Genomic DNA, 11,252 nt, shown 5'->3' on the forward strand with positions numbered 1-11,252 from the left:
TCCACCCAACCTGAGTTTCGTGGTTTTGCAAGTGCAGACGGTCGGCGCGCATTCCCAGAATTGTAACTCTTTCGAGGGACTCCAAAAACCCCCGAAACATAATTAATCTCAGTTGTTGGATTTAATAAGATTAATGGCTGAGATTTGTTCTCACATAAGGGATATGGTCTCACATATAAGGTGGTTCTCACCGAATCCGGACCTTATATATATTTATATATATATATATATATACAATAGAGATTATGTGAGAACCAAGTCCTATAATAAGAACTAGAAACTCATTTGAGACATTGATTCATTTGATCCAACGGCTGAAATATTGTCCGCTTTTTTGTTAAGTAATGACAGTTTGGTAAATTTGTTAAGTAATCGTCTCTTTTTCCATTATCAGTTTCTCTTCCATCAATTCATTTTCTCTCCCCCCCTACAAACTCTCTCTTCACGCACCCTCAATTTTGCAGATTTCATCTTCTCATCTTCGTGCATCGTTCTAGCAAGTGTATGGGCAAGTAAGTTTATTAGATTGTCATTAGTATTGCTTTCTTAAATTTAATTCGATTTTGAATCCAATTTTTGCGATTTTGATTGCGAAATTAGGGTTTCCCAATTATTTGTTTGAGTATTTTTAGTTTCGATCAAGTTCAAAATTGGGGATTTTGCTATTTTTATTTGATTAATGTGTGTTTTCTCTTTGATTTATAATCAGATCAATATTTTGTGTTGTTTTGGTAGAGGATTTAGGATCTATTGTTATTATTTGTAATAATAATTCGTTTTATTTTAGTATTTTTCGAATTCATACTGTACAAATATAGTTGATTTATTGAAATTTAAATTTTATTGATGGTGATAATATGCAATTGTGCATCAACAAAATTGTGTGAGTGATCAGAATTACGTCATTAATGAAAGAGAAATGCTACGAAATCTATGTTAATTTTGAATCAAGAATGTGTTGAAAATAACCCTAAAAATTAGTGTGATAGTGGTCCTTGATAAGGATTAGTAGGTGTTGTTAAGTTCGTGAGCTATTCCACATTCTAGATTTGTTGCATTATTTAGTAATTTAATTTTTAAGCACCATATAAAAGCTCTAGATATAAGTATGCGATTATTTATCCAACAGACTATTGAGAATTTCGGATATGAAAATAACGTTGATAGGGTATTGGGTTGGTGTTGTTAGTTGATGGATGATAGGATTGGGTATCGCGTTGGTGTTGTAATTTGATGTCGTTACACTCCAAGCAATTTTTAAGTCATTTGTAACAAGATCTGAAAGCTTCCGTTGTGATGTATGCTTTAATAATGATGCTGATTTGCTTAATACTCTGCCTCCCAACGAGTCAGCGTCAAGAACTTTGCATATGTGCTTAGTATCATGTTTAAGAAAAAATGACATGAGAAGCAGCTTTAGTAAATGTATTTTTCTTTAGACATTGAAGAAAGAATTTCTCTCCAAGTACATTATGGAATTCAAGAAATCAGAACTAAAATTGCAAAAAAAAAAGTCTCAAATATACGGAGTACATAATAATTAGTACATTATGGAATTCAAGAATTTCTCTTTAATTGCATATTTCTGTAGCAGCAATGCATTCAAAGAGGGAGTGCAGAAATTGTGAATATTTGCTACTGCAGAACCAATTACTTATGGATCAACTAGAGCATTCACGCGTACAGGTACTTCACTGTCCGCTAAACCAGAAGTCACTTCTAATGCAGCAGCTGAATATGTACTTGCTTCTCCTATGGCATGAAGTTTCCTGCCCAACAATTTCCAACTGTGAACTCGTTAATCTTAACCATCTGCAAGATATCTACCTGCAAGTGAGCAAGAAAAGTTAAGGTGGAACAATTGGAGTATCTCCTTTTGCTTGTATATTGTCAGATTCTCAAGTATGCTGGGCATTCAACAAAAATATGTAATACTGTTTGGTTAAATTTGCTATAGTCTGTTCAGATTTTGCGGATATAATTAATATATGTGTTTTGGTTACAATTTACAAGTGACTAAGCTGCACATTTTGATGCAAGTAGAAGACTCTTTATATACAAGAATTTGATAGATAATATTCAAAGAAACAAATGACACTATTGTCATACATATTCAGATGCTTATGCTGTTATATGACACTATTGTCATACATATTCAGATGCTGCACTGTGTTATGCTGTTATATAACACCATCTGTTATATGACACTATTGTCATACATATTCAGACATGGAAGGGCTTCTATTGATCTGATTTATGAAGATATTCACTTGCTGCAAGTTAATTTTGTTCTCTTATCCTGTATAGGGGGGTAATGGTGTTGCTCACATGGCAGCTAGGCTTAAACCATCTAATGGTTTTGGTTTTGATGGTAATTGTTTACTCTAGAATATATACACTAGCCTATTAGCTCAAGAGGTAGAGCATTGTGCAAATGCGCAAAAGATGTGGGTTCGAATCCCACATAGGTTCATTTGTATTTACTTTAAGAGATATTTTATTTACTTCAACTTATTTTGTATCTACTTTTATTATTTAGAAATTCAAGCTCACTTATCCAAGGATTAAAGGTATGAAAGAAGGTTTTATAATCTTATACTACGTATTTAAGCATTGATAGCAATTGGAGACTGCCAATAAGCATTTCTTCATAGCAATTTCCTAATTTTAGAAGTAGAGAAGGTGAATTTCATTTCTATTTACTTTAATAAATATTTTATTTACTTTAACTTATTTCATTTCTATTCTTCATAGCAATCTCAGAAACTCAATATAAAGAAGATTGAGCAGCAGCTTCGCAAAAAGGGAATAAGCCCGGATGATCCTGTTGCCATGGCGAGTATTCAGAGGGTAGCATCAACATTCTTTAACGCAATTGACAAGAAGGAAGGGAGCCCCTATGTCTTCCGTGAGGCTGAAGAATCTGTGAAACGGCCTCTAAAAAGCTCAGAACACTCTGATCCTGCTGAGGATAGTGATCAAGAAGAGCTTGACAAATTTATAGCGGAGATATAGGATGCTGTTGATAAGGAATGGGCTGAGGAGGAGGCTGCAGAATAGGAAGAGTACGGAAAGATAAGGTACCGGAACAAGGAAGATTATGGTGGAAGATTCAACAAACCAGATCGTTTTGTAGATAATTTCTCTGATGATGGAAATAGAGGTCGAGGTAGAGGTTTGATGGATACGCATCGAAGGCAAAGAATAGAAGACAGTGAAAATGAAGATAGTATTTCTGCACCTATTGAAGAAGATAGCGCAAGCGAAGATGAAAGGCAGGCATATGATTCTAATGAGGATAAACTTAAACGCCGATCATCCAGAGTTGAAAGATGGAATCCAGAAAGATCAAGAGGATCACATGGAAACCAAGGCTTCAAGCAGACCAATAATATGATTTTGAAGTTGCTGATGTTGTCTTTGCTCATTTTATTATTGTCAACTTTATATACACTAGCCTACTAGCTCAAGAGATAGAGAATTGTGCAAATGCACAAAAGATATGGGTTCGAATCCCACGTAGGTTCATTTGTATCTACTTTAAGAGATTTTATTTACTTCAACTTATTTTGTATCTACTTTTATTACTTACAAACTCAAGCTCACTTATCCAAGGATTAAAGGTATGACGGAAGGTTCTATTACTTATACTAGATATTTAAGCATTCATAGCAATTAGAGATTGTCAATAAGCATTTCTTCATAGCAATTTCCTTATTTTAGAAGTAGAGAAGGTGAATTTCATTTCTGTTTACTATAATAAATATTTTATTTACTTTTAACTTATTTTGTATCTACTTTTATTACTAGAAACTCAAGGTCACTTATCTAAAGATTAAAGATATAAACATGTTGGTAAACTAATACCCTGCTTTTTCTTTTTAGCAATGTGCACCCTAGACTGAATAGTTGTGAGTAGATATAATTTACTTTTAAGTAAATACTATTTACTTTAGAGTTAAAATATTATTTAATTTTAAGTAAATACTATCTACTTTTGATTTACTTTTTAGCTATTTTGATATACTTTTGAGATGCTTTGAATTACTTTAGAATGTTTTGTATTTACTTTTTGAGGTAACCTATGTAGGAATTGAACCTACATCTCTATGCATCCGCATAGTGCTCTACCATTTGAGCTAATAGGTTTACTTTAGTCTTTTTTATTCACTTTAAATACTTTTTTATTTACTTTAGACAACTACTATAGGAATCTACGTTTTCCAACTTTATTCATCTTTTGAGTAAATACTATTTACTTTTGAGTTAACATTATTTATTTACTTCTTTTTTACAGGATACTTGATGCTATTTTAATTAACTTTTTATCGCTTTATATTTACTATTAAGCTATTATGATTTACTTTTGAGATACAATTATTTACTTTTGAGATATATTTCTAACTAGCCAATACCTTTTTTTCTTTGTGATATTAGAGAAAGGTGAGACCGTTGGAAGTTGAAATAGAGCTTAGTTTTTGACATGTAACTTATTTACTAATACATATACTTCTATTCTTTTGACATATACTTTTTATTTATTTTGATTTACTTTTGAGGCATTTTAATTAGCTTTAAAGTGTTTTATATTTACTTTTAGAGATAACCTATGTAGGAATTGAACCTACACCTCTATACATCCGTATATTGCTCTACCACTTGAGCTAATAGGTTTACTTTAAAGTCATTTTTATTTGCTTTAGATTAGATTTAGTTCACTTTTAATTAGAGATAACTGATGTAGGAATCACTAGTTTGAACCTTATTCATCTTCTCCATTTTTAAACCTAAACCCCAAAGGCAGCTAGGAGCAAGATAGGGCATTCATTCTCATTTTCACCCAGTCCACTTTTTAAGTCTTTGCCACTTTAGTTACACAAACCATCAATATGACTCCAGCAATAATACAAACTTTTAAATATTTGATGTTGGTTTCTATCTTGATGTGATGATTTCCAGTCACACCTGCTTCTCTCAAGGCTTCTACTAGTGCTCTAATTACAGCCTGCTGTTTGTCAGCACAGTACACTTAATGTTTTTGCTACCCACCCCTCTCGTTCTTGCAAATCCAAGCTATCCCTCCACTCATGCCTCAAATCACTTCTAAAAGCCTGCAAACAAGATAATTTGATGTTTAAATTTGATGCTTCTAAAAGTTGCTTTTAAAAGCCATTTTTAGTTTCAATTGAACAAATAGGCAAAAACAAGTACCAATATACAACTGCAAAGCATGAATTATATATGATAGCAATGCTATATCAAAATTTCTATCAAAATTCTGATATTATCACTTAACCAAACAATGTACACCACAAGCTTCCAATGAGATATGAATCAAGCAAATAGATAGACAGCAATCCGACGACGCAACTCATCATCACAACGTGCAAGAATTCACATCGCCATTGCTATAAAATGAACCACTATTTTTGAAACAGATTCGAATTCCACATTACAATTGATATGATAAACGCCTTAACATCAGGAAAAAAAAAAAAAGCAAATAAAACATAAATTGAACCTCGTCTGAAGAAGAAGAAGAAGATGCAGATTCTTGGAAGTAGCACAGAACAATGCGATCATCAAGCGAGGACATACTGGATGTATGAGCAGATAACGCATATAAATTCGCGAAGCACTGATACACGAATAATGCATCAAATTTAAACATGATAATTCAACAAAATCAGCATAATTAGCAAAACAAGATAAATTGATAATTCGTAGTCGAGCATCTCAAATAAAAATTTGTTTGCAACATGTTTCATAATTCGCACAAATTCATACACAAACTATCAAAATTTGAAAGCGTATTTCGCAAATAAAATCGACAGAAAAATACCGGTCCTACTTTTATAAATCTAGAATTCACGAACTAGATTTATAAACCTAGAAATATAGCTAATGGAACTAAAATTACAATAAAAATATTGATATTAAGCTTTTTATGAATCGATTAATAGTAAATTAATAATCACTCACAACATCAGAATTTATAAATTATAATTCGAATTTTACAATTAAGAACCCTAATTTACCATACTGACAATAAACTATTGATAGCGATATTGAAACTTGGTGATTTTACCTCAGAAGCTGCTTCAATAGAGAAGAGAAAGCTCAAAAGCCGCTTTAATGCAGAAATCAGAGTAGTAGCTTCAATGGAGGAGAGAGATTGATAGGAGGAGAGAGAATCTGGGGTGAGGAGCAAAATACGTGATCCAAAATTCTAAATATTAAAATCATCTGATCCGTACAATTTGTTTTAATCTGATGGTTGAAATTAGTTCCTAATTTCTATTATAGGAGAGCTTCTCATTATAATTTGGTGTATATATATATATATATATATATATATATATATGTCTAAATACTCTCGATTGTATAGCCGAAATACTCTCAAATTAGTTCACTACGGCTCTGTTTGTTTCAAGGGAAAACTCTTTCCTTGAAAATAGTTTTCCTATTTTCTATTGTTTGTTTTGGATCGGCCCATAAAATGGAAAATAGGTCCAGAAAATACTTTTCCATTGAGGCCCAAATATTTTCCCAAAAAAAATCAAGGGATTCCATTTTTCCATCGTTGCTCGCTGCTCTCATTTGAGCTTGCTCCTCCTCAAGCTCACTGCTCATCCTCAAGATCTGCTCTCACAAGGTAATTTCCAATTATTCTGTTTCCTTTCTTTGATTGTTTGCTTCTTTATTGGATTCGACTGGTTTATTGGATTCAACTGGTTTATTTGATTCAAATGCCTAAGGTTAGGTTTGTGATTAATTAGGGTTTGTTAATATTCTTCTCTATTAAAGAACAAGTGAAGTAATAATGAAGAATTCTGGAATTTGGTTGATTTTTTGCTATTGATTTGGGAATTAGGGTTTGCACATAAAATTAATTGTTGGACTTCTGTTTTTGGCTGCTTACAATGTAATGTGATGAAGCTTCTGTGTATGAATGTGACTATTTGATGATCGATATTATTGGTGTTGTTGTTGGATGATTGATTGGTTAGTTTCTAGCAACCAAAGTGTTGTTGGCCAGGGGATTGTATTGTTTGTTGACTAGTCTTTTTATGGTAAATTGATGTATGTTGTTGTGGTTTGTTTACAATAGTTGATAGCTTATGCCTGAATTTTATTGCTACCTATTATTGTGATGAATTGTAGTTGATGTCGTATTGTTGTCGTTTGCATATCTCATGCTGTTTAGTAGAGAATATATGTGGCGCTAGTGTTAGTTTCTTTCAAGTAATATAAAATGAGCATATACGAGTAGTATATTTAGCTTATCGTTATATACTTGTATTCTATTTGGTATATTGGTGCAATAGATACTAATGTAGGTAGAGACAGAGTTTCGCTTGTGCTCCCAATAAATCAAGTGCTACAATTTTCAGTTTACTTTTTGTGAGAGATATGGAGTACTCATAATAATATATCCAAATGTCTGCTTTTGTGAGAGATATGGAGTACTTTTTTTCACTTAAACTGGTCCATCTATTATTTTTTGGATTTTACGTTATGAATTTATCTCCCTCAAAACCCATATATTGAGGTAAGGGTCATGGACAGATACTTAAACTTTAACAAAAAGGGCAAAAACAGTCTGCTATCTGATTTTTGAGTCTTCTGGCAGTATATGTTTGTAGTGCTAGTGAAAATTGATTTATTGGTTCTTTATAATCAAGCTAAAGTGATTAATAGTTTTGAAAAATGAGACTGTGAATACATGGCCTTAGCTTAATGTATCAATATCTAGTATTGTTCTATTGTTCCTCCATCGGCCAGTGTTGTTTTGTATCAATATCTAGCTTAATGAAGGTCTTATGGGGATAATTGTTTTGTTGTTTTGTTAATTGTTGTTGTAAGTGTGTTGTTGCCGTTGAGTTAGATTGATTACTTTGATAATACCATCAATCATCATAATTTTCTTTTTTCAGATTGGTATTAGTTATGGAACCGGAGCGTGGATTGTCTACCCAAAAATCATCTAAGGTATAACTTTGCCCAAAAACCACTATCGAATTAATATACATATAAGTATGCTTAACATTTTTTTTTATGGAATTGATGTAGATGGCTAATGATACTAAAGGCATTGTTATTGGCGTTGTGGCTGCTATTATTGCTTGTTATCTTGCTTTTCTTAACGAGCGTAGATCTAAAACAAGAAGGCTAAGGATAATTAGGCAAACCTATATTAATAGAGATAGTCTAAGGCCGGAGATTATTAATAGTGTTTTTTATTGTGGTAATACTCATTGTTTGGGTCAGATTCGTATAAGGCCTCAAGCATTTTTGAATTTGTGTAATATTCTAGTTGAAAGAGGACTTTTGAAAGAAAATATTCGAATAGGTGTTAAAGAACAAGTAATGATATTTTTATACATTTTAGGGCATAATGTAAGATTTAGGGTAGCAGGGGGAAGATTTTTTCGATCAATTTGGACCATACATCATTACTTTCATGTTGTTCTTAAAGCCATCCTTAAATTGTACCCAGATTTTGTCAAACCACAAGCCTCTCCTCTTCCATCTGAAATTCAAAACAACCCTAGGTTTTTTCCTTGGTTTGAGGATTTCATAGGAGCTATAGATGGGACACATATACGTGCATCTGTCCCAATTGAAATGCAAGGTCGATTTCGTGGTAGAAAGGGTGGGACAACCCAAAATATGCTAGGTGCTGTTGATTTTGATATGAAATTTACATATGTGCTGGCTGGTTGGGAGGGTTCTGCTCATGACTCAAAGGTCTTACAAGATGCGCTCAAAAGGGGATTTAAGGTTCCTAAAGGTACTTTAAGATTATTTTTTTGTCTGGTTTCTTTTATGCATTGGTTATAAGTTAGTAACTATGAAAAATCTCTTTAAATTTGTAGGAAAGTATTACCTTGCTGATGCGGGGTATGGTGACCGTAAAGGATTCATGCCTCCATATAGGCGTACTCGCTACCACTTGAAAGAGTATACCAACAATCCACCCGAGAATGAACGTGAATTATTTAATCTTCGACACTCCTCACTAAGAATGGTTGTGGAGAGGGCATTTAGAGTATTAAAGAAGAGATTTCGTGTCTTGGATGCTGAGCCATTTTGGCCGTATGAAACCCAAGTAGATGTAGTTCTAGCATGTTGTGTGTTACATAACTACCTTAGAGGTGTTGACCCAAATGACCCAATTACAAGAGAAGTTGAAGTAGAGATGACATCACAAGATTTACAACACATGGGCGAAGCACGTACTCAAGGGATACAACGACAAGAAAACCAACAAATTGGAAGGAAGAGAAATGCCATTGCAACGGCGATGTGGACTGTATAAAAGAAGGCTCGAATTTGATGGGCTTAACATATGCATCTTTAGATAATTAGTTCATTAATTATGTATTTTATATTCTATAACACATTTTTCTTATGTTGTCTTTTCATTCTCTCCTTTGTAGGATCAATCATATGCCATGTTTGTTACAGATTCTTCATATTTAAAGTTTATATGTTGTTCTGGTGGAAATGTGGAAATTGCTTGATACCTAATATTATATCTAGAGTTTACTTTTTCAACAGGGCAGGTTTTCCAGATGCGTTTTATAGCATGCACGATTATTATTTTGTTTTTTTTTTTCCAGATTCTAATGCTAAAGTGATTTTTCCAGGTTAAAAACGAAGAGAAAAAGGCCAACTTTCGCTGGTCAAAGGACATGTCAAAGGAGTTACTCAACTTTTTAGCCGAAGAAGTTAAAAAGGGAAACCGGCCTAACAATACTTTTCGAACAAGTTCTTTTGTGGCTGCTGCAAAGATTATCTCTGAGAAGTTTCAAACCAATTGCACCTCAGAACATGTGGAGAATCATATGAAAACTGTGAGGAATGCATGGGTGGCTATATCAACAGTCCGAAACAACTCTGGGTTTGGATGGAACGATAACTTGAAGATGGTGACAGCATCTCCCACAGCATATGCTACTTATGTTAAGGTAGTGTTGTTTTATACACCTTTTCTAAACATGTTTGTGATGGTGGTGTGCTGCTTCTTGCTTGTGTGTGTGTGCTGTGGTGAGTGCAGTGTGTAGTGTAGGTGTTCTGGTGAGTGCAGTGTAGGTGTTCTGGATTAGATGACCCTAATAACGTTTTATTTTTGCAGGAATATCCAAAATATGAAAAGTTTTTGAATAGAAAAATTGATATGTATGAGGAGATGGCTATAGTAGTGGGTAAAGATTTAGCACGGGGGAACTTCTCCAAGACATTTGTCGACATCGATGTTGATGCTTCAATGGAAAGTGGACAACCAAGTATGACTATTGATAGTGTGCCTTCCAAGGCTGAGAGTAAGGCTGATAGTGGTACCTCGTCGGGCTCAAGGCCACATCGAAAGAGGTCTCGAACTGACGAAGGATCGGAAATGGAACACATTTCAGCACAACTTCAAGAAGTGGTTAGTGCTCTCAAAAAATTTTCAAACAATCAACTTGATGTAGAGAAGCTTTATGACGAAATTATGAAGATGGAGGACATTGAAGAAGGGGTGCGTGTTGCTGTTTTTGATCACTTGGTGGAGCGCGAAATGCTTGTAAAAGCATTTTTGACAAAAAGCTTGCCACTACGCAAACTTTGGATCGAAAAGTTTGTCAAAAACTATAAACATTAAAGTTGTTTGCTGCTTCCACTCTAATTTCTGGTAGGCTGCTGGAAGCTGCTTTTCCTGCCCCCTTGCTATTGGCTGCTATATGCTGTTATATGGGTTGTGTTGCCGTGTCTGTTAATGTCTAGTATTCTTTTTAATTTTAAGCCTGTCAACTGCAGCTTCTGAGATAATGCTCAATGTTGAACCTTACTAGTGTACTTATCTATCTGGGTACCCCATCTACCTATGCAGTTATTTGAAATGTTTGTTGTTTAATGCCAAGCTGCATATCTGATGGGTAGCTTTTTGTCCAGTGTACATACTTCCATAGTTGATCCTTTTGAGTACTTATTAATAACTTTTGATCACTTGATTCTTCTGTTCACATTTCTCAAATTAATTATGATACAGGGCATATAAGATTCAAAAGAGAAGGAAATTTGTATTTATATATGAGTTATGTTACTTGGATTGACCTTTGTATTTATAATTTGTATTTGCTAGACTATAGTTGTAAGTTTCTTGTATTTGCTGTTGGCTTTTGATCACTTGTATTTGGGTTGGTGCGTTTCAACTTTTACATAGGCTTTTATCTGGAGTAGTGATTCGAACAAGCCCGAATCATATA

At 33.7% G+C, this 11,252-nt stretch overlaps 1 protein-coding gene and 2 long non-coding RNA genes across 6 annotated transcripts; 2 read left to right on the forward strand and 1 right to left on the reverse strand.

Annotated features, from left to right (window-relative positions):
- The first annotated feature begins 327 nt into the window (after positions 1–327).
- Positions 328–2,108, forward strand: LOC110719923. Its single transcript, XR_002511187.1, has 2 exons — positions 328–512; positions 1,592–2,108. It is a non-coding gene; the product is annotated as an uncharacterized LOC110719923 (long non-coding RNA).
- A 2,697-nt stretch (positions 2,109–4,805) lies between these two features.
- Positions 4,806–6,315, reverse strand: LOC110719924. The gene is made up of 3 exons (XR_002511188.1): positions 6,089–6,315; positions 5,522–5,638; positions 4,806–5,111 (listed from the first exon to the last, which is right to left on the reverse strand). It is a non-coding gene; the product is annotated as an uncharacterized LOC110719924 (long non-coding RNA).
- Positions 6,316–6,414: 99 nt separating this feature from the next.
- LOC110720014 (protein ALP1-like) lies at positions 6,415–10,992 on the forward strand. 4 transcript variants are annotated; one of them, XM_021899011.1, is made up of 4 exons: positions 6,415–6,655; positions 7,938–7,992; positions 9,654–9,974; positions 10,142–10,992. In XM_021899011.1, exons 2-4 carry the CDS (start codon positions 7,951–7,953, stop codon positions 10,646–10,648), a joined length of 870 nt encoding a protein of 289 aa, XP_021754703.1. In that variant the 5' UTR covers positions 6,415–6,655; positions 7,938–7,950; the 3' UTR covers positions 10,649–10,992. The 4 variants fall into 4 exon arrangements, with proteins under 4 accessions (XP_021754703.1, XP_021754702.1, XP_021754701.1 ...); XM_021899010.1 differs by lacking the exon at positions 10,142–10,992 and having other exon boundaries at positions 6,641–6,655; positions 7,938–8,794; positions 8,880–9,747; XM_021899012.1 differs by lacking the exon at positions 6,415–6,655 and having other exon boundaries at positions 7,531–8,794; positions 8,880–9,974.
- Positions 10,993–11,252: the final 260 nt, after the last annotated feature.

Source organism: Chenopodium quinoa, unplaced genomic scaffold (genome assembly GCF_001683475.1).
Source record: "Chenopodium quinoa cultivar QQ74 unplaced genomic scaffold, ASM168347v1, whole genome shotgun sequence".
Lineage (NCBI taxonomy): Eukaryota > Viridiplantae > Streptophyta > Magnoliopsida > Caryophyllales > Amaranthaceae > Chenopodium > Chenopodium quinoa.

Excerpts from the sequence above, each read along its gene's own strand:
- LOC110720014 (XM_021899010.1), top strand. The coding sequence starts at position 8,074 with ATGGCTAATGATACTAAAGGCATTGTTATTGGCGTTGTGGCTGCTATT. Across the intron at positions 8,795-8,879 it reads GGGATTTAAGGTTCCTAAAG|GAAAGTATTACCTTGCTGAT; the intron begins GTACTTTAAGAT and ends TTAAATTTGTAG.